At 40.2% G+C, this 25442-nt stretch overlaps 1 protein-coding gene across 1 annotated transcript in view; it reads left to right on the top strand.

Moving 5' to 3' along the window:
* Nucleotides 1-928: 928 nt before the first annotated feature.
* Nucleotides 929-25442, top strand: part of dnmt3bb.1 (DNA (cytosine-5-)-methyltransferase 3 beta, duplicate b.1) — a 58900-nt gene continuing 34386 nt past the window's right edge. Inside the window, exons 1-2 of the mRNA XM_062427486.1 lie at nt 929-996; nt 12815-12923. Of these exons, the coding sequence (XP_062283470.1) occupies nt 989-996; nt 12815-12923 (117 nt within the window). The 5' untranslated portion in view covers nt 929-988. The remainder of the gene's footprint in view (nt 997-12814; nt 12924-25442) is intronic.

Below are 25442 nucleotides of genomic sequence, written 5' to 3'. Positions count from 1 at the left end.
AAAAACACAGTATTTTTGTCCACATTAGAAATTAAAGGAACAGTAATAATAAAATAAAATAAAATAAAATGAATGAAATAAAAATAATATAAAATAATATAAAATAATATAAAATAATAAAAAATAATATAAAATATAAAATATAAATAAAATAAAATAAAATAAAACAAAAAATACAGTAAATAAAATAAAAAGAATGAAATAAAATAAAATATAAAATATAAAATATAAAATATAAAATATAAAATATAAAATATAAAATAAAATAAAATATAAATAAAATGTTTTTAAAGGTGCCATTATAAAATATAAATGTTTGTCCACATTAGAAATTTGTATAGTCTTTTTTGTAAAAGGGAAGTGCAGATAAAGAGAAAAACTGTAATCTGTTTTTCCACTGAAACTAGGTAGAGAGAGGTTGACTGAGACTGAGAGAGAGAGAGATGAGTGTGTTGAAATGGGGGGGGTGTTGCTGTTTTATTGTTTAATTTTGTTATTTAACCTCAGGGGACAGAAAATGGGAGTTGACATTCTCACCTGGGAAAGCCTCGATCTGTGTTAAGCGACCAATCTGCTCTTTATCTCCTTTTATTCATGTATTCATGGGCTGAGCCACCGTGAAGTTCAGTCAGTGTGCACACAGAGAGAGAGAGAGAGAGAGAGAGAGAGAGAGAGAGAGAGAGAGAGAGAGAGAGAGAGAGAGAGAGAGAGAGATCTGCAGCAGCATGCTTAAACAGACTGAACTCCTCCTTGCTTGAGCACTAGACTGACTCCTGCTGAAGGGCTTTGAGCTCCACTCCAACTTCTAGTTTTTTCGCAACACTTTTTTTTTTTTTTTTTTTTTAATTTTAACGCACTTTTTTTCTCCCCTTCTTCTCCTCCAATCTGTGACTCCTGCAGAAAAGAAAACAAAGCAACAACACCTCTTCTTCTTATCCATCACCCTCTTTATTTTTTTCCCAGCCGTGGAGGAGTGCAAGAAGCGTGGATGGTTATGTAAGTCTTCTTCTTCTCTTTTTTGGGGGGGGGGTAAACTTTACGGGGGGAGGTGCAGGATTTATTGCACACAGTCGCCAAACAACCGAGTTTAAAAGCATTACAGTCACTTTACGCAAGAGTTTGGGGCAGTTTGTGCTATCTTTCTTTCTTTTTCTCCCCCCCTTCCCTCTCTCTCTCTCTCTCTCTCTCTCTGTCTCCTTCATTTCATCGTGCACTTGTGAACATTTGCAGGTCGGTAGTCTTTTTTTTTGTCCATGTGCAGCAGCGTAAACCGAGCTGCATACAGATGTTGAACTTGGTGATGATGAGGCAGCTTTTAATCCACATCTTCACCACTGTATAAAAGTGTCTTTAAATGTATTTTAGTGTCTGTAAAAAGTTGATTGTCTTAAAATAATTACCGTATTAATCTTATAATGGCACAATCGTGGATGAATTTAACGCGTAAGTTGCGCAGAATCGCGACTTTATAGTGATTTTGTTTCTTATCGCGTGCAGTAGATCAATCACATTATATAGTTTTAACAACTTTAATGTCATTTACGTACTTTATAGAACTTTTATCTCATGTTTTAACGCATCTAGGATTCCTGCAACTTCTCTAAAATGCTCCAATGCGTGTTTAGACGGATCCAACGTGCGCAATGGCACCTTTTTTTTAAATCATGTTTTAACAGCTTTAAATCGTGTTTGTGGTGCAGGAAAGTGATTTAACAGTGATTTTACAGGCTGGTTGTGGTGTTTCTGTTTGGTAAACTGAGGTTTGATGTTAAACTGAATGAGTTTTCTACTTTTTTTTGTTGGTTTCCTGGTTTTGAACGCGCCCAGGTGTTTGAACGTGGTTTTTTTTATTATACCGGTATTAACTTCCTTCTAGGATTATTGCTCTTGGGCCATTTGGTGATTGATTAGTTGATTAGCTGTTGCTGTTGCTGCTGCTCGAGTAGCTCGTTGTCGTCGTCTGACAGTGAAAAACAAATATACCTGCAGTGGATAAAAGTCTTTTCATTCATGTTTGAGAGCAGAGAGACGTGCATGCAGTCAGTGAGCGCGTGAGTGAGTGGGAGGAGCCACGGCAGCAGGAGCTTTGACATCATTCAGGTGGTTGAATCATTTTAACCCGCCAGCAGGGGAACAACCTAACCTCCCCACGAGACAAAAGGTAACCAAAAATATACTTTTAAAGTGTATTTAAAACTTATATATTTTAAAGTGACAGCGATAGATTTGTGCAGCAGATAAGATTTAAATATGTTGAAGTTTGGATTTGCAGGTTGCAGCCAACTCCTTATTTCACTTTTTGCATTTTTTTTGGGGGAAAAAAGAGAATTTCAGTGGATTTTGTTGGTGAAATGTGATTTTTTTTGGGGGGGAAAAAGAGAATTTCAGTGGATGTTTTGGTGAAATGTGATCAGTGGCGGTTTATATTTCATAAAAGCATCATTTGTAACATGTAAAGTGACTCAGCTGCAGGTTTTTAGATGATTTTAATACGATGGAATATTCTAGAAAGCTGGTTTTGTCTGGTTTGAGGTTAGCATGATATCAGAGAGGATAGTTAGCCTGTTACTGTGCAGGGGGCGGAGTCAAAGGTTTGGACTAAGCCTGCAACTCATTGTGGATCATTATATTGATTTTTAAATAGATTTTAACTGATTTTAAATGTCAAATGTATAAAATGATAGAAGGTAGTGAGTGAAAGATAGTCAGTGCAGTTTACTATCATCCAAAATGACTTGTTCAAACTGTCCAAAACCCTTAAAATATTCAGTTTAAAATGCAATAAAACAGAGAATAGCAGCAAATAAACACAACCCTTTCACGCATAGTGGTCATTAAACTGGACAGCAGCTATTCAAAAGCTGTTTTTCTTATATATGAAAGGATTTTGATGCATAGTTACAATTCAGCCTGCAGTTTTTGGTTGTAGATCAGTTAATTTACAATATTCATCATTTGGTGAAAGAAGTACAAATATGTTTTTTTCATGTCTAAAGAGAAATGGGGAAACAATTGCGAGATAAATCCTAACTTAGGTTATCATAATTTATGCATGAAAGGGTTAAAACTTTACATTATTGATCAAACTAGTTGCTGAATAACTTAATCTGGACACAATAAAGCAGATCAAAATATGCACATGCTTTGATTTTCCTTGCTGGTACTTTTTTTTTTTTTTTTTTTTTTTACACATTTCCAGCACGCGATGAGATATTACCTGCAGTGTTTAGAAATGTGATGCATGAATACATTGACCTGATGTGCAGTTGTAGTTCCGTAGAAATCACACAAATCACATTACGAAATCCTGCAGGGATCATATCTGTCACATCATTGACAAGAGTGTCAGACTCTAATTGGAGTAAATGAGTCACACTGTATGACATTTACTGATCGAGTGCAAGCAGCAGCAGTCCCCCCCCCCCCCCCCCCCCCCCCCCCTTCAGAAAGTGGCGGCACAAAAACTGCCGAGAGCCACTCTGGGATCAAAACGTCCTCGAGTCCTCCTGCAATCTGTGTAGAGCTGCACTTCAACACCAGGTACTGATGCAGATGTGAGTGTAGCAACTGTAATTATGTCGTATGTAGCAGGTTACATGTGCAGATAAGTAGATAAATAAAAAGAATATGTGTGGTAATGCAATCCAAAAAGCCAAATTATATACAAATAAAGATGGTTAAAAGTTTTAAAAAATCAATTTACGTCCTTCCTCGCACAACAAACTGCATTTACTGTTAAATGCATGAGCTGATTCCTTAAAATAAAACATGAATTTAAGTTTAAAAGCGTCTGATCCGTGCAGCATGTTGTCAGGATTTTGTCACGTTAGACTCTTGACTCATTCATGTCTCGCACGGGAATCTCACGGCTCAAACACTCTGAGATTAAACTAATACATAAATCACTCGTTATAATATAATTATAATAATATTGCGATAATATCGAGTGATTACCTGACAAAACAAACCATTTCAATCACGAATATTCTGCAGTTTCCATCAAATATTATAATGTATTTTCATGCAGACTAATGTTAGATAAACACCTGCAAACATCTGCAATAACAATCTGTCATCGATTTATTTACGCTGTGATTGTAGCAGAAAGGATTCCTTGGCTCCGGCTCACGTCAGTCGTGTTTTTGTTGTTTTTTTTTGCATGAAGCGAGTCTGCAGGAAAACAAGCTGCATGATTATAACTGAGGAATAAAATCTACATGTTACATCTTAGGTTGCATTTGATGTGTAAATAAGCGTCGACTCCTCTAAAGTCAAGTATTTATCTACTGTAGCATGAGTGAGGCTTAAAATGTGACTAATGTCCCAAATTCATAATGTATTGACTTAATTGAGTGGTGTAAAGTTTAAAAACACTGCGTCATAGAGATCCATAATCAATTTAAACGTAAAAGAAACTCATTTGTTGGACACCAAGTTGCTTTCAAGTGAGTTTAAGAGGATTTATTTGATCTTTTTATTCATTCATCTGAATCAGCTTGAAGCACCTGAGCAGACATGGAGAGTTTTCTTTTACAGTTTGAACTGAAGTATGAAATAAAACAACTGTGAATATATTACAGATTATTTAGAATATAGTTAAAAGCAGCTCCTGTTAGAATGAATGACGTTTATTAGAGAGAAGAGAGGCAGCAGCAGCTATAAAAGTATTATAAAAGGAGGGATGCAGCAGAGTTTATATAACGTGGGTCATGACTGCAGTTAAATAGATATAGTGATATTATTTATACAGCCCAAGTTTATAGTGACTGTAAACGACTGAATCTCTTAAAATAATCCTATAAAAATCCTATAACTATGGTGCTTGAATCATGACTTTTCCACTTATCATCTGTAGTATTTCAATAATAATCCTATTACCTATCATAGAGTAAAGAAAAACATGTAGGAAGTAGAAAATATTCACATTTATTATTAAAAAATGTCTGAAAATGATTCATTTAGTCAGTTTTCAAGCTTAAAATGTCCTTTTTTAAAAATTATTCTCACTTTCTGATGTTTTGACGTCATCATCCTCCGACACAGAGAGCTGAAACCAGCCTCAGTGCCTCGGTATCGTCTGCATAGTTCTGATTTACAGTCGATTATAAGACTGCTATGTATCTGTAGTTCACTGGAAGAGTCAGGTCTGTTCATTTAAACAGAAATATGGTTAAGAGAATACCAACAATTAATAAATTGCTTGGTTTTAAAATGTCAGAAAATCAATCACAGTTTCCCCCAAAAGACCAAAAATGCAAACAGAAATGTCCCGAACGATGATCCACAACCTAAATATGATCAGTTGTTGTCATAGAAACCAGAAAATATTCACTTTAAGAGGCTGGAACCAGAGAAGACAAAGATTCAAAGTGGCTGGCAATTAATTATCTGTCTGTCTGTGGATTCATTGATTGATTGATTGATTGATTGATTGATTGATTGGTATAATGTCAAAACGTTCCCTCTCACTTGATGATGATTATTTCCTTATATATTCTTTATATCTCACCAATATTTCTGTGTCACATAAAACAAATGAAGCACTTTCGGTCGTTTTACAGCTTAGAACGACATCATCCTTTGATATGAACATAATAAATAAGCTTTAATTCCTAGTTTACAGAACATTATAATGCTGATTTAATAGAGTTATGTGTCTGTGCTGCACCAGAAGACTGAAATCTGCTTCCTTATTGTATCATTTAAAGGCTTAAATTCAGTCTGATTTAGTTTTATTGGTAGTTTTATAATCGAAAGTGTGATGTGAGTGTGTGTTTGTGGGTCCGGGCTGCCGAGCGGACGATAAAGTGTGTTCGAGCTTCTCACACTTCAGTCTCTACACATTACAATGTATAAACTGTAGGGGCCGATCCGAGCTGGAAGGGGCCATAAAGTACATGACAGACAAGGAATGCGGCCCCCAGTGAGAGACCCTGAGGAGCTGACCCCCTCCCCTTGACACACACACACACACACACACACACACACACACACGAACACACAGGCCTTTAGGGAGTGAACAATCCCCTCTTGCAATGCGGTCCCTAATCTCTCGCCACCAGACACAACTTTGATGTGGAGCCCCCCCCCCCTCTTCTTCTCCTCCTCCCTTGTCCTCCGTGTTCCCTTTTCCTGGGCCCCTCACTCTCTGCCCTCCATCCTTCCTCAGTACTTTTAATTCATCCTTTTTGCACACACACACATACACACTTCCTCACCCTCTCTCTCTCTCTGCGTCTGTTTCTAAAAGCTGAAACATGCATTTCTGCAAAGATGTAGTGTGTTGATGAGCCAGTGTGCAGGACGTCAGCATCATTTATTTTTTTTAAAAGACAATGCTTGTTGTTTTAGCTGCTTACTGCATGATGCATTTTCATCCTACTCTAATTAACATATGAATTAATAATACTCTACCTGCTCAGTTAAGCTGTAGACTCGCTGGTGAACATAGTGGAACATTTAGCAGCTATTATAAAGAGCTCCAGATATTTCCCTCAGGAGTAAAAAACAGAGCTAAAAACAGAGTGAATATTGGACTTTAATTCAGTAGGTGGACAGATATACGACTCCTAATGAATAATAATGTTGCTCAATAACTGCTGGATGTGGAAAAACAACTTTAAAATGTGTAATGATGTGTTAGTTTCAGCTTCCTCTAAGCTGCCAAAAAAACCCCAGTTATTGCACATATGACTTAATATTAAAACAGATGTCACTGATTCTGCACAAAGGCAACTGTTGGATTAAAGGTATTAATGTGTAAACTCCCTAATTGTTCACTTTTTAACCAGGTTTAGAGCCCCTTAATTGACTCAACAACTTTTACTATGAGTAAACGAGTAAAACCCTTCTGTGATCACATGACCTCCTCCTCGTACAGTAGGTGATTTAAGAGCCGTGGGATGCTTAATTGCACATGTCACCCCTGCAGAAATTAATCCAGGGCAGAATGTGGGCCTCAGCAGCAGCAGATAGCGTAGCAGGTTTTCCTCCGCTGTCTGTGGGTGAAAGGTCGAAGGCGAGGAGAGTAGGAGGGTGCCGCTTGATACTCTGTTTGAAAGATGAAGTCCTTCACCCTAAGGCGGAGAAGAGAAAGGGACAGTCCCTCGCTTGATTGATATGTATCGATGTCAAAGATGAAACATAGTGCCAGTCAAAGGGCAACGATCGCTTGCACGCTCTGACTCACACGCGGTACTTGAGTATCACTCGAGTTGTAAAAGGGCCGTAAAGCTGTTTACACAGTCGCGTTACGGGGAGGGAGGGGGGGTTTCCCTTCCTCGCTTCTCTTTAGTCGACATGAAAACACGTCCTTAAAAAACACGAAACCAGCAGATTCAAGAGTTACGATTTGGTTGAAGGTTAGATTTCTATCTTTATATATATATATATATTCACACGCTGGATGTAGTATGTAGAAGGAGTTTCAGGTTGATTTAGTCACAAATAATCTGTCTAAACTGAACCTTCAGCTGCCAAAACCTTTGGAAGAGAAGAGAAAAATGTTACCTTCATGCATTCACAATAATTAAACTTTACAAGCAGCAGAAAGAGATTAGTTTAGTAGAGATTACACCTGCAACCCTGAGAGAAATAAGACTTTTTATGCCGTTTTTATGGTAAAACATGAACACGAACAAAGATTTTTATATATCGTCTAAAAATGTAGAGCTGCCATCATTCTTCAGTTCAGTTACCATGACTACAGAGCTAACATTGGATCAGATGCATTATTTATCTATCATAAAGAATCAGGTTTCTATTCATTTAAACTTTTAATGGGTGTATTAGTGTTGTATTATTATGATGTTTTATTTGATAGATTAGTGAAAGCTGGACTCACATGGAGTGACTGAGGTTCGGTTAAGTGTTCAGGGTGTGTGTGTGTGTGTGTGTGTGTCCCCTCTCTGCAGGATGCACCTGGTGGTCTCATGTATGTGGGTCTTTAGTGCGTGAGTGTGATGAAAGCTCGTCGGTGTACATTCCTCCAAACGTACGATCGCATACGCACCAACAGTATGAATGTACATTAATCAACTGTATGTACGTTAAACACCTTTGTGACCTCGGTGTGCTGCTCATCATCAGCTGTCGTCTGAGTCCTATGAAACCAACCTACACACTCTCTCAAAGAAACAAGCTGAAATTAGTCAGAAAAGCTGCAAAAAAACTTGACCTCCGCATGACACAGAAAATCACTTTGAGACAGAATTGAGTCATGGTTTTTTTTTTTGTTGGAGGGAAATATACCAGATCCACTGAGCTCAGGCAGGTAATCAGGCATCATTTAGACTCTTCGTGTGGAGATAATGATTGAATTGCGTAACGCTGAGGGGGAATAAGTTCATGTTAAACACCAGTGACCAGAAAAATGGAAACACATGCAAACCAATACTGCAGAACTAATGATACTCCCTTAACCCGCAGCTGTACTTTGTGTTTAGTCCCAATTAGCAAACCGATTGCATGCTAACGTATTTTTCATGGGAGTGGAAGCACGGAGTTCTCTGCAGAGTTTCTTTAACAAGCTTTTCTTTTAAATGAAGGAAGCATGCAACTAAATCGCTGTCGACGTCGGGTTGAAAACAATTGTCCAATCAGAGCAGAGAGTATAAATTACAAGCTGAGCACAAGCAGAAGGTCAGATTCATGAGAGGCCAGAGTGATTGTTTATATTCGTATGTTGAGCAAAAGTATTGAAGGGAATATATTATGCTTTTTGTGATTTTCTGCCATTTTTATACTGTTATAACGTCGGATATCAAACATGATTAAAGCTCCAAAGCGTCAGGTGCTCCCGAAAAAAGTCAAAATCCAGAGCTTCAACATACTTCTTCCCCGTGACGACATCGGATATTTTTTGCACATGCCCACAAACAATTCATCTTTGTTGCTACGGTAACGGCTTGTTTGGTTGGGATTTGTCAGATTTCAGCTCCGACATGTTCGGATGTATTTGGGAAGTTCCTTATTTTGAGTAAAGAGGGAAAAAAAGAAGTGAAATCCTGCTACTACAGTTTGTTAACGAAGCTTCCTGAAGCTGACCAATCAGATCAGAGGGGGGGCGGGCCTTAAAGAGACAGGAGCTTAGACGGTCTGTTTTTAACAATCTGATCTCACAGAAATACGTGACGGGGCACGACCCCTGTTAACACTGAATTCCGTGGTGGGGACACAACGCAATGTGTCACATTTACGTGTCCCCATCACGGAAACAATACCAATGTAAAATCAATGGGAATCGTCTTCCGTGGTGGACACACGGATTCCCCGGTTCATTCTAATAACAGCCTATAAAACGTGTCCGCCAAGAAAGAGGATTCCGTGATAGGGACACGTAAATTTGACACATTACGTGTCCTCATCACGAAATTCAGTGTTAAAAAGTCGTGCCCCCGTCACGTATTTCTGAGAGATCACAACAAAAAAATTGTATTTAATGCACTATAATAAATTCAGTTTCGTGATGGGGACACGTAATGTGTCAAATTTATGTGTCCCTATCACGGAATCTTCTTTCGTGGTGGACACACGGATTCCCCGGTTCAACAACGTCACGTACGTCTGTTTTCTAATCTATAAATCTAATTTAATTGAATTTATTATAGTGCATTAAATACGATTTTTTGTTGTCTAATAACAGGTTGTGTATGATATAACTGTCATTTTGGTGTAATGAGGTAGTTATTATATTTATTACCTTTACGTTATTAAAAAGGAAAATACTGTCCTCTTTTAGCATTTTACCACATGAATAATAATATAATCAATAGTTTTATAGGCTGTTATTAGAATGAACCGGGGAATCCGTGTGTCCACCACGAAAGAGGATTCCCATTGATTTTACATTGGTAATGTTTCCGTGATGGGGACACGTAAATGTGACACATTACGTGTACGGAATTCAGTGTTAAGAAGTCGTGCCCCCGTCACGTATTTCTGAGAGATCACGCTCGTTTTTAGACAGAGGCTGAACTGAGGAGCTGCATAAAGGGCAAGTATATGATGAATAAGGTTTGAATTAATCAAAAATACTCCAGTCGAGCCGCCAGGATATAAATATAAAGCTGATCAAAACGTCACTGACACTCTTCATGATGAGTGACTCACATAGTTTTTATTACAGTACAGTTGTTTTTCCATTCAGTACAATTTCCTCTGCACAAGTACGGTCTTTATCGCCTTTGTGCTTTTCAATTATTGTATTTTGTTATATTTAATTGTTTATTAAGCAGATTAAAGTGAGTGAAACTAAAAGTGACAGTCTGCAGGTCTCTCTGCTCAGGCTTGTTTGGCAAAGCTAATGACCCGTCACTCCCATGAAATGTAAGCCTAAATATGCACACACACACACACACACACACTCACACATGCATGCACACACACACTCTTACACTTTTGGTAAAATATGTGTTAATGTGTTCAGGCGTTAAAGAATTTACAGTCAAACGTTGCAAAAAAAGAATGCAGGAATACCACGAAAGTGATGCAAGTACAAACACATACACTTAACTTTTGTTCACTCCTACACTCTTTCTCTCTCACACACACACACACACACACACACACACACCCTCTGACAGGCCTGTGTATCTGTTTACCTGAGGTTTGTATGGGCATGTCAGATCTGCTCCTAAATGGAGAAGTCAGTGTTGTGTGCCTCTCTGCTCCTTCTCTTTCTCTTTCTGTCTTTTTCCTCTGTTAACATGGCTTTTTCTTTACATCTTTCTTTCTTTTTTTACACTTCTCTCTCTTATCTTTTCTGTTTCCATCCATCAGTTTAATTTAAATCAGCTGAGAGTCCCGAAGAAATATTGTTCAAAAGTTAGTTTGACTTGTAGTTTGTTGCTTTTTAGTGTCGGTAAATCTGTAAGGTTTGTTTTTTTCATCGTTTCTTCTGAGGAATTGAACAAAATGTTGTCGGGGAATCGTAACATGATATTTTACACACTAACTTTGGCTTGTTATGAGTCAAACTAACAATTACGTGCATTTAAGAAATAAAGCTGTTTTCCTTTTATTCTAATTCAGTCTAATAATAGAAGGCTTCTGGTAAATCAGCTTCTCACGGTGTACGACTAAAACCAACTTTCAGTGTTAACACAGGAAGTAGTGCGTCCATTTTGCAGGGAGACGGATGAAGATGGTGTGTAACCATGGAAACGATGTTGCCCACATGGAGGCAGAGAGAGGAAGAGCAAAGATTGTTGCTTTACAGCCAGAAAATCAATAGAAGCTCCAGATTTACACTTAAATTATGACTTTTATTGATTTATTGTAATATTTGTTGTAGATAAATGACCAATTACTGATTATTAGATTATTATTGAGTCTTTTCAGGACATTTCTGTCAACATTGCTAATTACTGAGGGAAGTCCATGTGGTTGTTTGCCTCTAAATTTCATCATCCTCATCCTCAGATTCAGATGAGAGATGAAGAAAACAGAAAGGATGAGTTTAGATCTGCTGCTAAAGCTGTAAAAGTCATTTAGTGGAGACTCACCGCCACTGCTTGTAAGAGTATCTGTGTGACGTTCAGAGAAGAGATGATGCTGAATCAGGCGGGGAGTTCTGGTCCTCTGAAATGATGCCAACGCGGAAGTAACTTAAAACTGCATTCTATCAAAAGGCCACCAGGGGGCGACCGTTTTGGTGTCAAAAGGACTTCCGTCTCTATACAAGTCAATGGAGAATTCACCAACTTCTCACTTGATTTCTAACCTCAGTAAACGTTTTCAAAATGTGTTTATGGTCTCAATCGCTAGTTTAAAGCCTTCTTCAATGCAGTATGATGTTCATTTGGGACATTTTGGTCTTCCTGATTTTATATTTGACGATAAAGCAGGGTATGCATTAGGGCGTGGCTACGTCGTGATTGACAGGTTGATTGGTTCACAGGTTCAGGAGGACGCCTCATGCTCCTCCTGATGCCCATATAAGTAGAATCCGTGTTTTTTTTTACCCAGCATGCACCAGAAATTTCAAGATGGCGCTGCTCAGATCTGAAACTATTCGCTTCCGAGCAGCAGTCCACAAACCAATGGGTGACGTCACGGATGTTACGTCCATTTTATATACAGTCTATGTGCTGAATGTGCTTCACTTGCATCACGTAGAACGGTCGTGTGTTAGACTTTCATTCAGGGAAAACCTCTCTGAGCATCCTGTCACAGTTATTCTTTACATAACATTAATCATACTGACGTGCAGATATTTGAACCCGTTGGCATTAAAACGTTAATGAATGAACGTGAAGTTTGCAGACTTGTCTACTTCTGGATTACCTTGTCGTCTCACTCGATTTATTTCACATTTCATACAAGCAGAAACATGATTCAGCTGCTGTTGCATTGTCCGTATACTGTAGGCTAAATGTCATTTTTCATATTCTGCACAAGGACTCGGTCGTGTGGAAACGTTGCTCTGTTTTCATTACCGATCGCTGCAAATCAATCAGTGTGATCCAGTCTGTCATATCTGTCACCTGATGCACAGCTGCTGAACACAGATCTCCACTATTATACTCGCTGATTCATCGCATCTCTTCAAAGGGATGAAATGCAAAGACCTCGTCTAGTTTTTTCTGCCTGTTGAGGCTCCAAACTGACAAATAGAAAATGAATTTTGATATGTGTTGATAAAGGAGAAGTGAGGAACGGGTAGTATACTTCTTCCTTCTCCTTTTCGAACACTGTAATACTTGTTTTGTTTTGTTTTGTTTTCTTATGTTCGAAATAAATAAATTCAAATTCCTCCTGAAACTATATATATATATATATATATCTGATTGTTTCCTGTTTTGGTTTCTTAAAGGTTTGAAAAGGAGTCAGGACAACCATCGGACCAGTCGACTGTGACAGTGATGCCTTCCAACAAATATTCAGCTGCTATCATGGAGGAGAGCAACAACATGACGGCCACTGTGAGTCCCCTACACACACACACACACACACATGCACACACACACACACACATGCACACACACATGCACAGGTTTCACAACAGCCAAGAGAGGCCACCATGTACCCTTTCCTTTGTGTACATGGAAATAAGTTTGTTAAAGCCAAATAATTAACTAAAACCACAACCCTCTTATTAACACTCTCTCTCTCTTTCTCTGTCTCACACTCACACACACACACACACTCAGACACACACCCACACCACCACTCCCCTAAAAACGTCCTTCCGAGCCAGCTGTGGTTTAAAAAGAGTGTGTGTATCATTGCCAAGGCAGATGCCCCAACAAGAGTGCCAGCATGTTATACGAGTCCAATTGAGAATGCATGTTGGCTGTGAAGGGTGCAAAACACACACACACGCACGCACGCACACACACACACACACACACTCAAACAACACCACAGCTGCATCTTTATAAAGAGGAAATGGGAAATGTGATGGAGGCATCAGAGAGAGAGAGAGAGAGAGAGGAGAGAGAGGCAAGAAAGAAGGATTCATGGAAGGATGGAGGACACGAACGCGGCTAAATCGAGTCTTTATGAGCTCAGATTCACTTCGAGAAACTACACACACACACACACACACACACATTTTCCATCTCACACACTTTCACAATCTCTACACACACACACTTGCCCATTCAGTGTGTAAACTCTCTCCAAACTTGCACACGGGGTCGAATGGTATCAAAATGAGACGTAGAAGCTGAGGTTGGAATAAAGAGGTGCGGGGGGGTTTTTGGACGTAGAGGGAAGGGACCCCAAAGGTGTCAAGGTGTTTGTTTGTTTCCTGCACCTCATGAGAGATGAGTAATCTAGGAGAGTTAAAAGATGCAATTCAGACACACACACACCACACACACACCACACATTTTAAGAGGCCTCTGTCGTCCGTTACTACTTCTTCCTCTTTTTCAGTCTCGTATATCACTCTGTCTTGAGAGGGATACTTCCTTTTCTGTCACCATCTGCTTTTCTTTCTCTCTCTCTCTCTCTCTCTCTCTCTCTCTCTCTCTCTGTCCTGTCTCTCTCTCTCTCTGTCTATCTCTCTCTCTCTCTCTCTCTCTCTCTCTCTCTCTCTCCTGTCTGTCTCTCTCTCTTCTCCTGTCTCTCTGTCCCTCTCCTCTCTGTCTGTCTCTCTCTCTCTCTGGTCTCTCTCTTCTCCTCTCTCTCTCTCTCTCACCTCTCTCTCTCTGTCTCTCTCTCTCTCTCTGTCTCTCTCTCTTTCTGTCTCTCTCTCTGTCCTGTCTCTCTCTCTCTCTCTCTCTCTCTCTCTATGTGTCTCTCTCTCTCTCTGTCTCTCTCTCTTTCTCTCTCTCTCTCCTGTCTCTCTCTCTTTCTCTCTCTCTCTTCTCTCTCTCTCTCTCTCTCTCTCTTTCTGTCTCTCTCTCTTTCTCGCTCTCTCTCTCTGTCTCTCTTTCTCTCAACATCCCACCGCTCCTTCCATTTTCATCTCACCACATGGTCGTTAGCTGCCATCTCATCGTACATGATGTTTGGAAAGCTTCACGGCAGGCTGGTAAAAAAACACTTTTCACACCGTACACCTACATGTTCACTGTATGAACATCTCCAGTGTGTCTGTGGTGAGTTTTTTACACCCACTGAAGGTTTACAGTAAAGTCATATTCAACCTCTACTATAAATGTGACAGCGAGAGCAAAGACTACAGCACATTATATTTTAATCTAAAATCTCTACAAATATTTGACAAATGTCCTCCAGAGAGCAAACTGATGAGTAATCACGTTTAAAATCAGTCACTTATTACATCTATTATGTTGAGTTTTAAACAGTTTGCAGTAACTTCAGTCAGTATTTTAGAGCTACAATGTAAAGGATTATCATTTAAAGGTTTAAACTTAATAAATACATTACATCATAGCTGGTAATAGTTTAGCTCAGATATTACGGCAGCTGTCAGAAATGGATTTTTGTTACTATGTGCCTCCAAATCTCTTAAATAATACATTTAATTACACAGTAGATTATTCCTCTGATATATTATAACAATAATAAACTTTATTTCCAAGTCACAAAGTGCTTCACAAGGCAGCAAAATGCCCAAATCATAAAATAAATATGTTATAAAAGAGAACAAATAAAAACAATTGATGTGTAAAATCCATTTTAATGTAAAAAAAAAAAAACCTTTACTGTGTTTTTACTGAGCCTCTCATGGAAAATTGTTTGGCTTTAACTTTAAGTCTGGATTCGCAGAAAGGTGTTTGGCCTCCGAGTTGGTTTGGGGTCAGACATAAATTTAGTCCCGAAGCCGGACGAACATCTGAGTCACAGAGGACACATTCTTTTGCTTCGGTGGCGGCAGCCCCGAAGGCAGGAAAGAGAAAAACAGTCTGACTGTGGAGAAGAAGTACTCGAGGAAAAGACGGAGTCAGCACTCAGCAGACTGAATGAAAGTAACATTAAAGATTTGGTTTGTCCTGATGTTCGGTTACAGTTGAACTTGATCTTCACAGTCTGAGTGTCTTCCTCTGTTTGAGCCGCAGTTGTGCAATTCTTCCTCATTTTGTTGGCTCGTAGTTATATTGAACAGATGTTTGGCCGCTGACAACCCGTCACCCCAAACTGTGATGTTGGAGATCTCTCCTCACAGTGTTCAAATTACTTACAATGTTCTTTAAAAAAAAAAAAATCGTTTTTTGAGATTAACTGTTCACGGCGGCGTAATCCTGCTTTTTACACCACAACGCCAAAAAGTGCAAATATTGTGCTGAGAAGCAGCATCGGACACACTGCTGCACACTGAACTAAGCTGAACTTTGACCATTAACCCTCCTGTTGTCCTCGAGTCAAGGAAAGAAGGAAAGATGGAAGGAAGGAAGGAAAGATGGAAGGAATGAAGGAATGATGGAAGAAGGAAGGAAATGAGGAAGGAAGGAAAGATGGAAGGATGGATGGAAGGGAGGGAAGGATGGAAGGAAAGATGGGAGAGAGGAAGAAGAAAGGAAAGGAGGAAGGAAGGAAGGAAAGATGGAAGGAAGGGAGGAAGAAGGAAGGAAAAGACGAAGGAAGGATGGTAGGGAGGAAGAAAGAAGGAAAGGAGGGAGGGAGAAGGAAGGATGGAAGAAAGGAAGGAAGGAAAGATGGAAGGAAGGAAGGAAGGAAGGAAGGAAAGATGGAAGGGAGGCAGAAGGAAAAAAAGGAGGGAGGAAGGAAGGGAAGGAAGGAAGGAGGGAGGAAGGAAAGAAGGAACAGTCGAAACAGACGGGGTCAATTTGACCCGGGAGGACGACACAAGGGTTAAGATCAGACATCTAGTGGCATCGATGGAAGGTGATAAAACTCAGATTTACATCATAAGAACATTTTAATCTGAATCTGAATCAGAGCCTTTTGAATCTGCAGTAAGAAGCTCGTAAAGGTGTTGAATGAATGTGTGAATATACATTTAATTCATATATTATTCTGTACTTTATTTAAGCCTTTAGTTACTTTTAGACGTGGACAGGTAAACGTGATAAGTTTCGATAAGGCTGCGAGTTCAATACGTAGATTTGAATCAGATAAAAATACCTTTGAATGCCGTCATTAATCCTGCTGAGACATGGGCTAAATTATCTCAGGTGTTGGCAGAAGATAGAAGAATGACACAAGAATCCTCTGATATGAATAAAGCTAGTTGTTGTTTAGACACTTGGCTTCAGGCGGCTGTGTGAAGATCTGCGGTTCCTCCAGTCAAAATGTTGAAGTGTCCTTAGGCGAGATCCTGAAGCCCAGTGTGGGAACGTTCGTTAGGGTTAGGGTTAGATCCTGAAAAGCAGGTTGGCAGCTTGCATTCAGCTTTTACTTTAGTTTATTTCACTCATTAAACTCAAATGCACACATGTATAAATAAAGATAAATAAATAAATAAATGAAGCAGTTTCTACTTAATCCTTCTTTCAAATAGATCCCAGTGTGCATGACATCAGTGTATGAATGGGTGAATGTGACTTCACCTTGATGTCGCCATGGCAACGATAAGACTCAACCTGCAAGAAATGTTTTTAACCCACATGATCGTCTGTGGCCGGCTCGCTCATCTTAATGACTTATTAGTAATTACTTTATGATTTCACTTTAAGTAGGTTTTTGTGCTGTTTTCACCATGCAGCTTTTCTATTATTACTTTTATTCGTATTCGTATTTTTTTTTTCATCAGAAGATATTTGATTAGACCCACAGTGGGGAAATGTACAGTGTTGCAGCAGGAAGTAGATAGCAAATATAGAAAAGAGCATCAATAAAAAGAATAAAGAACAATACATAGTGAGTACAAAAGCATTCATAATAATAGTAATAGAAAATATAGTAAAAAAAACAGTAATATTGGTGTTGAATGATAATATACTTGAGTTAGATATCGATATTGCACAGTTGAACTGAAAGTAGTAGTATGCTTGAGAAAGTGATATTGCGCAATAGTGTTCATTCTCATTTCTCTGTATTTTGTGTGTTTTTCCTTTGTTCAAATCACTTTGGAGTTGAAGTTAGTTTGATCTTTTATTGCTTCAACCAGACGATACTTAGAAAATGACATCAATTAAACAATTAAACAATAATCTGAGTCTTGCAGCCACAAATGTAACTTCTTTTTTTTAATTTATGCTTTGTGGTCCTTTGTTAAAAAATGAAAGACACACCGTGAGAGCCTGAAACCCCCCCCCCCCCCCCCCCCCGCAGGTGATGGTGTACCGCACACAGCGCTGTGCAGCGGTCCTGCTCAGATGTTCAGATGTTAGCCTCAGACCTGCGTTTCTAATCATTTAGGCCTCTCGCTAAGATGTTTTGACAGCAGCGGCAGAACGCCTCGGGGCTGACTGTTGCTCACTGAGGAATGTGTGTGTGTGACGTAGGCGGGCGAAGCCTTGTGCACAGTGCGAGGCTTTACACACACACACACACACACACACACACACACACAGAGTCATGTAGAGTGCAGGGTGCATGAGACGGATGGGCACACACTTGTTCATCCTGAAAAAAAAAGAAAAGAAAAGAAAAAGACACAGCAAAATAAAATGCTGAGTGTTAGGTGTGCTCTCTTTAAGGTGTTTGTCCCGATTAGAAACACACTCTATTTATCTCCGCCACTGTTCATGTTAAGTCCGATACTTTCTCTCTAATTGTGCTGCGTAGAGTGTCGGCAGCTGTGTGATCCTATTGGCTGAGAAGATACTAAAACTACTACTATTAACGGATCTTTTTAGGAACTCTCTTAACGTGTGTGAGTAATCATAAATATGTTGTAGTATGTGTGTTCAGAGCTTTAAAGTAAAGGTTCCTCAGGTCCTGCAGTGCAAAATAAGGATTTAAAAAGTCCAATTTTTTTGTTATGATATTATATTTACAATAATTACACAAATACTGCAATTCAGTTACATAAGCTGCACATCATGGTATCGTCTGTATTGTCAGAGGTAATATTTGGCCACAGCTTAACTTGATCTTTACAGTCCAAGTGTAGAAAGTCTTTACTCATCCATAGTTTTTTTGTTGTTATATGCATCAGACACTTTTGCTCCAGTCGATAAGCTAGGCAGCAAATTCACCCACACACACACACACACACACACACACACAGAGCCAGTCAGGAAGATTTAGAAGGAAACTGTGTATCAGACGATGATGAAACAGGCCTACGGGTTTGTAAAGACAGAGATAGTTAACAGATAAGGGAGATATCTTAGTGTTAGCGTCAGGTGGGAGCCTCGAGTTAGCTCTGCAGTGTCCACTGGGCTAAAGTGGTCTATTAAATGTGTTTGATAAGGATCCTCACTATAAAAGATGATGAAGTTTACCTGCTATGTGTTTGGGTTAAGTAGCTGCAGGGAGAGAATGATCAGTTATACTACTTTTTTAATACTTCGGTGTTGCTCACGTCTGCCGGCAGCAAAGAGGAGGAGCGAGAGCAGCGATGCATATCCACAAAAGCCAGTTAATAGAGGATAATGATGATGTATGACGTTAAGTCTAACCAGCTACCTGGCCCGAGCGTCAAATCCCTCCGTTTATCGTTCCCGCCCGAAACACAAGAGGAGCTGGAAGGAACAATTAAACATTTCACACTCCAACGCTTCACATCTGAGGAATTTAGTGGCGACACCTGAGCGAAGAGGCGAGGTAGTAAAATGCTCCAGGGGGAGGTGGAGGAGAAGGTTTAGAGATTAGTGGGGGTTTCTCTTTAGATTGGGAGTATTCACATGGTTTCCTCTCGTGTATTTCAGCAGGTTTTTGTTGTGTTTTCACCATTTACTCCCTAAGAATTTGTTGCCACAAAACCTCCTTTACTCTGTCGGTTCACAGAGGCCTCAAACCCATCTCACCCCTCCCTCCCTCCCTCCATCCCTCCCTCCATCCCTCCATCCCTCCCTCCTTCATCATCTTTACAAACGCCGGTCTGGTTTTTATTCAGACCGAGTTGAAAAGAGAAAAATACGAGGCGAACAAAGAATGAAATCTATTATGTTTGCATCAGTTGCATCGGAGCGAATGAAATAAAACTTACCGTGAGACGTATTTGCAACAACTTAATCGCTTAATGACTCGCAGAAGAGCTGGTAGCACTGTTTTTAAAAAGTTGTAGGACTTCTTTTATATAAAAATGAAAGAATAGCAAAAGCAGAAATAGTTAATCTATCAAAAACATTTCCCTTTTTGCTCATTCAGTGTGTGAGATCACTCCTCGTTTTCTTGTGCAATATTTAGTAGTTTAGGAGAGAGAGAGAGGCGGAGGTAGAGGTCAAATGGGGTCAGAAAGGAGGAGAGGTAGAAGCTGTGGTTCCTTGGAAGAAGAGGTGCGGGGGATTATTGGACGTAGAGGAAAAGGAAAGATGTAAATGCCCCAAAGGTGTCAAAGTCTTTGTTTCTGCAACTCACGACAGGATGAGTAATCTGGGAAGATGCAAATTCAGACACACACACACACATGCACACACACGCACACACACGCACACACATGCACACACACGCACACACACACACACACATACACACACACACGCACACACACACATAAACACACAGGCACACACACATATGCGCACACACACACACATGCACACACACACATACACATGCACACACACGAACACGCACATACATGCACACGCACACACACATGCACACACACATACACACATGCACACACACACGCACACACACATGCACACACACACACACACATACACACAAACATGCACACACATGCACACACACATACACACATGCACACACACACGCACACACACATGCACACACACACACACACAAACATGCACACACATACACACAAACATGCACACACATGCACGCACACACACACACATACACACAAACATGCACACACACACACACATGCACACACACACACATGCACACACACACACACACATGCACACACACACACACACACCCAGAGCTGTCGTAGCTTCTCAGGTATGAATGAGTATCATCACCCACGTCTGTCTCAGTCTTTGCGGCCGTAGATACGACTCCGTTCCCAGTCTGGTTTAATTACAGTTAAAAACGAAAGCGTAGGTGTTGACTGAGAGCGATGTGCAGCTCCGCCTCTCATGGTGTGTGAACACGGCACATGTGGTTAACGCTGGCGGACAGACACGGAGCTCTGGCTTATACTTTCAACTACCCTGTTTATGATTATCTGCTTTAACAGAAGAAATCCTTTAAGGTTGTTTAGTCTTAGTCTTTAGTTTGTTGTTCACATCTGACCTGTAAACACATTGCTTAATAACCTACAAATAATATATATGTGCTATAACTTTACTATAATAAAAGATCTATTTACAACATTATTTAAAGATTATTTTGCACAGAAGCTGCAGATTGATAATATTCTGCACAGAGTTCAATATATGAATGTTTTACATATGACCATAATATGTATTCATTGGTTTTTCACAACAGTTTTTTCTTAAAACTTGCTTAAAAACAGTAAATTCTCAATAAAACACCATATCGACTAGTTTGGCATGATCTTACATTTTAACTTTTTATATTAAATAAAGCTAATGGAATACAATTGTTCTAAATATTACATTTAATCTGGGTAACCATGGAGATGGTGCATTCTATCATTAATCTACAGGAGCCTGTTTCACCAAATCTGCAACATGCAACATGAAATAACTTCCTCTTGCATTAACGTTGACACATGAAACTAATCAAAAGAAAACTCCTGCTTTGTAACATGTGAGCGATACACAAACATTAGAGAAGTGAGCGACTGGGACTGTTTGCCATCTGCGTCTAAAACCGCCTGTGTGAAACGGTCTCCAGGATTTCATGAATTTTATCGGTGTTGCATTGTCCAGAAAAAGCAGAACCTATTGTTTGAAATGTTTGCATGTGTGTGTGTGTGTGTGTGTGTGTTTGGCCGCTGTGCAGACTCCACCAGCAGCAGGAGGAGGAGAAATCCCCAGTAACACCTGTGGTTAAGAGCTCTGCGGTTATTTTAACAAAAGCAGCTGCCAGGTTGGAACGTGTGTGTGTGTGTGTGTGTGTGTGTGTGTGTGTGTGTGTAAAACTACATGAATGTGAAACAGGAAGTCGCTTTAGGCCTCGAGGTCGGTCGGTCTGTCTGTCTTCCCCCCTTTATGTGATATTTCATGTTGCAGTGTGTGTGTGTCGGTCGGAGCCGGAGGAGTGTGCAGACGATACAGCTGTGCAGATTCATATTTCTTCCAGCTGTGATCTTTCATCCACGACTGTTAGCTATCAAGAAAAAAAGGACATGAGGGTCGTGTCCCGTGAGATTTACTCTAAGTCCATTTTCATTTATCGCGGCTTAGCTGAGAGGAGAATCGACGGCGGCTCTGAACACATATAGTGAAAACAACACTGACACATCAACAGCTTTTAAAAGTTGATCTGTTGAACTTGTCGCTTATTTCCCAGCAATTACGGAGCAGCATCGTCAGTCATTAGGAGTTGTGTTTCAGTCCAGATGGTGAATATTACTCCAATATTCACTCTCTGTTAGCTCTGTTTAAATAGGCTTTTAATATGAAGTTAAACCTGCAATAACTGACTGTTTGGCCACTTGTGGGAGAAGCTGTAACTCACACATCATTGATATTGCTTATTTCAACATTATCATTCATTAGGAGTCGTGTTTCAGTCCAAATAGTGATATATAACTCCCAATATTCACTCATCTTTTAGCTCTGTTTTTACTCTCTACCGACTCCTGAGGGGAAATATCTGGTTCTTTAAGCTGCTAAATGCTCCACTATGTTCACCAGCTACAGTGTACAGTGACTTTTTTACAGCTTTTATGATGTTATGAGATCGCTGAGAGTGAACCAACACAGTAAAAAAGTCGCAGCTGAAACAGCTAAACTCTCCATAAAGCTCCGTAAAGCTGCAGGATCGCTTATAATCCATCACTACGTAGCCACAACCGACACATGTTCATGCTGTTGCTATAATAACATCACTTATAGCTGCTTTTAAAGCCTACATAGAAGCTGTATGTATAGTTTTACAGAGCGACATGCATCTAAATCAAAGCTCCTGTGTGTTAGACGTTAAAACTGGGATGATATATCTTCAGATTCATGTATTCATTGCAGTTAATCCAGCCTGAAACTCTGTGGCCCCTCCCCTGTTGATCTTTGCCTTCCACTTAAACCCGTATTATTTCACCCAGACTAGGACGTTACACAGTAGTTGTAACGCAGTGTAAACATCTGCCGCTGCTCTCCTCCTAACAGCTGCTCCTCTCTCGTCTCCTCCGCCTGTCATCGCCTCGGTTTAACCAGACTTCTCTTTTCTTTCCTGCTCGCCTTTCAGTCAGTCTTCACCTCGTCTCACCTTTCAGACCTCCTCACTCAAGAGCCTGTTCATCCTTCAATCTCTCTCTCTCTGACACTCTCTGACACTACTCCTAGAATATGACAGGAAGACACAGTTTTTCACTCAGCGCTCAGGTTTTTATGCTCGTGGGTTTCCGGGATGTAGTGAAGAGGTTTGCTGGTGTTTCCAAGTCAGCGTAAGACTCTTAATGTGAGTCAACAGGCGTTAAAGTTGTTCTTTTTATTGCCTGTAAACAAACAAATAGACTTAATGATTCACTCTCATCTTCAATAGAACAATTGAATGTAAAAAGGCTGTAAACATATAAAGTCTCCTGCAGATTTAAGCATTTTAAACAATCATTTTTATAGTTGTTTATAGTTTTAATTCAGATTCCAGCTTCTTAAATGCTGCTTTTCTCTGTTTTGCATCATATTATAATGAATATATTTGTGTTTTGGACTGTCGGGTCAGATAAAAAAAGTATTTTGAAAGCTTCACATTGAGCTTTGAGGCCTTTTTAAAACCATTTTCCTGTAATTTCTCTTTGAAAACCAGTCAAAAGATGAATTAATTATGAGAAAAACTCATTTGTTGCAGATTTAAGGGTGTAATCAACACAGTTACCTCTGTTAGCCGTGGAACTTAAAGATAGAAAGTGTTGGTAGAGATCTTTTAGTGCAGGTCAAAGAAAGATGGCTTCCCACCTGATTCTGCTCGAGGTTTCAAGGAAGGGAGGAAGGTAGGAGGGAGGGAGGAAAGAAGGAAGGAGGGAGGGAGAAAGGAAAGGAAGAAGGGAGGAAGGAAGGAAAAGAGGAAGGGAGGAAGTAAGGATGGAGGAAGGAAGGAAGGAAGGAAGGAGGGAGGGAGGAAAGAAGGAAGGAGGGAGGGAGAAAGGAAAGGAAAATAGGAAGGGAGGAAGTAAGGATGGAGGAAAGAAGGAAGGAAGGAAAGGAGGGAGGAAGGAAGGAAGGAGGAAAGAAGGAAGGAAAAGAGGAAGGAGGGAAGGAGGAAAGAAGGAAGGAGGGAGGGAGGAAAGAAGGAAGGAAGGGAGGAAGTTAGGGGGGAGGAAAGAAAGAGAGAAGAAGGGAGGGAGGAAAGAAGGAAGGAAAAAAGGGGGATGGAGGAAGGAAAGAAGGAAGGGTGGAAAGAGAGAGGAAGGAAAGAAAGAGAGGGAGGGAGGGAGGATGGACATTAATCCTCGCTTGTGTTGTATCAACTCTCAGATTGAAACTGTTTCCTGTAAATCTTCATTGTAAATATAAGTAAAACTTGTCTTGACTTGAATAAAAGAAGAATTATTCCTTTACAAGTGAAAGTTATCAATCAGCATCTTCAATTAAAATAATAATAAACTAATGGACACTACATCAGTTAACCCTCCTGTTGTCCTGGAGTCAAGGAAGGAAAGGAGGAAGGAAGAAGGAAGGAAGGAAGGGAGGAGGGAAGAAGTAAGGTAAGGAGGGAGGAAGTAAGGAGGAAAGGAAGGGAGGAAGGTAGGAGGGAGGGAGGAAAGAAGGAAGGAGGGAGGGAGAAAGGAAAGGAAGAAGGGAGGAAGTAAGGATGGAGGAAGGAAGGAAGAAGGGAGGAAGGAGGAAGGGAGGAAGAAAGGAAAAGAGGAAGGGAGGAAGAAAGGAAAAGAGGAAGGGAAGAAGTAAGGATGGAGGAAAGAAGGAAGGAAGGAAAGGAGGGAGGAGGGAGGGAAGAAAGAAGGAAGAAAGGGAGGGGAGGAAAGAAGGAGGGAGGGAGGAAAGAAGGAAGGGAGGAAGATGGAAGGAAATGAGGGAGGAAGGAGGGAGGGAAGAAGGAAGGGAGGGGGAGGAAAGAAAGAGAGAAGGAGGGAAGAAGGAAGGGAGGGGGAGGAAAGAAAGAGAAGGAGGGAGGGAGGAAGGAGGGAAGGAGGAAAGAAGGAAGGAGGGAGGGAGGGAGAAAGGAAAAGAGGAAGGGAGGAAGGAAGTAAGGAAAGGAGGGGGGAGGAAAGAAAGAGAAGGAGGGAGGAAAGAGGGAAGGAGGAAAGAAGGAAGGAGGGAGGGAGAAAGGAAAAGAGGAAGGAAGGAAGGAAGGGAGGGGGGAGGAAAGAAAGAGAAGGAGGGAGGGAGGAAGGACATTAATCCTCGCTTGTGTTGTAAAGTTTCTAAATTAAAAGTATTCATAGTGTTTGTTCAGACCTCACTCAGTGTTACATTTATTATAATAAATATAGATATATAAGCTTTATCCTTCACTTGACTGGTGCTTTATATAAACAGATATACAATACCTATAAAAAATATTTAACTGGTTTCATGTTTGATTGTTTTAGGCCCACTTTACACGACAACGCTCCCGGGTGAAACCGACAAAATATTTTATCAGATGTGCCTTTTCGTTTAGACGGCGACGGCGTTTTGGGGGCTTAAAAACGCAAAAAAAATGAACCCACCCTCCAGAGTGGAAATCTTAAAAACGCTCCACCGTCGCGTTCCCGTCTAAAGGGTAAAAACGCAAAAGTCTGCCTTAAATGCAGCAGAGTTTTTGCTGCCGTCTGAAGCTGTAACCTAGGTGACAGACGCTCTTCCATGTGACGTCACGTACCTTTCCTTCTGCTGATACCTGTCTGCTGCAGCGGGGCCGACAATGACAGATGGGGGGGGGGGGGGGGGCTTTGTGGTGTTGTGTGC

The sequence above is a fragment of the Scomber scombrus genome, chromosome 10, assembly GCF_963691925.1.
Source record: "Scomber scombrus chromosome 10, fScoSco1.1, whole genome shotgun sequence".
NCBI lineage: Eukaryota > Metazoa > Chordata > Actinopteri > Scombriformes > Scombridae > Scomber > Scomber scombrus.
This window is presented reverse-complemented; position numbering and strand designations above follow the sequence as displayed.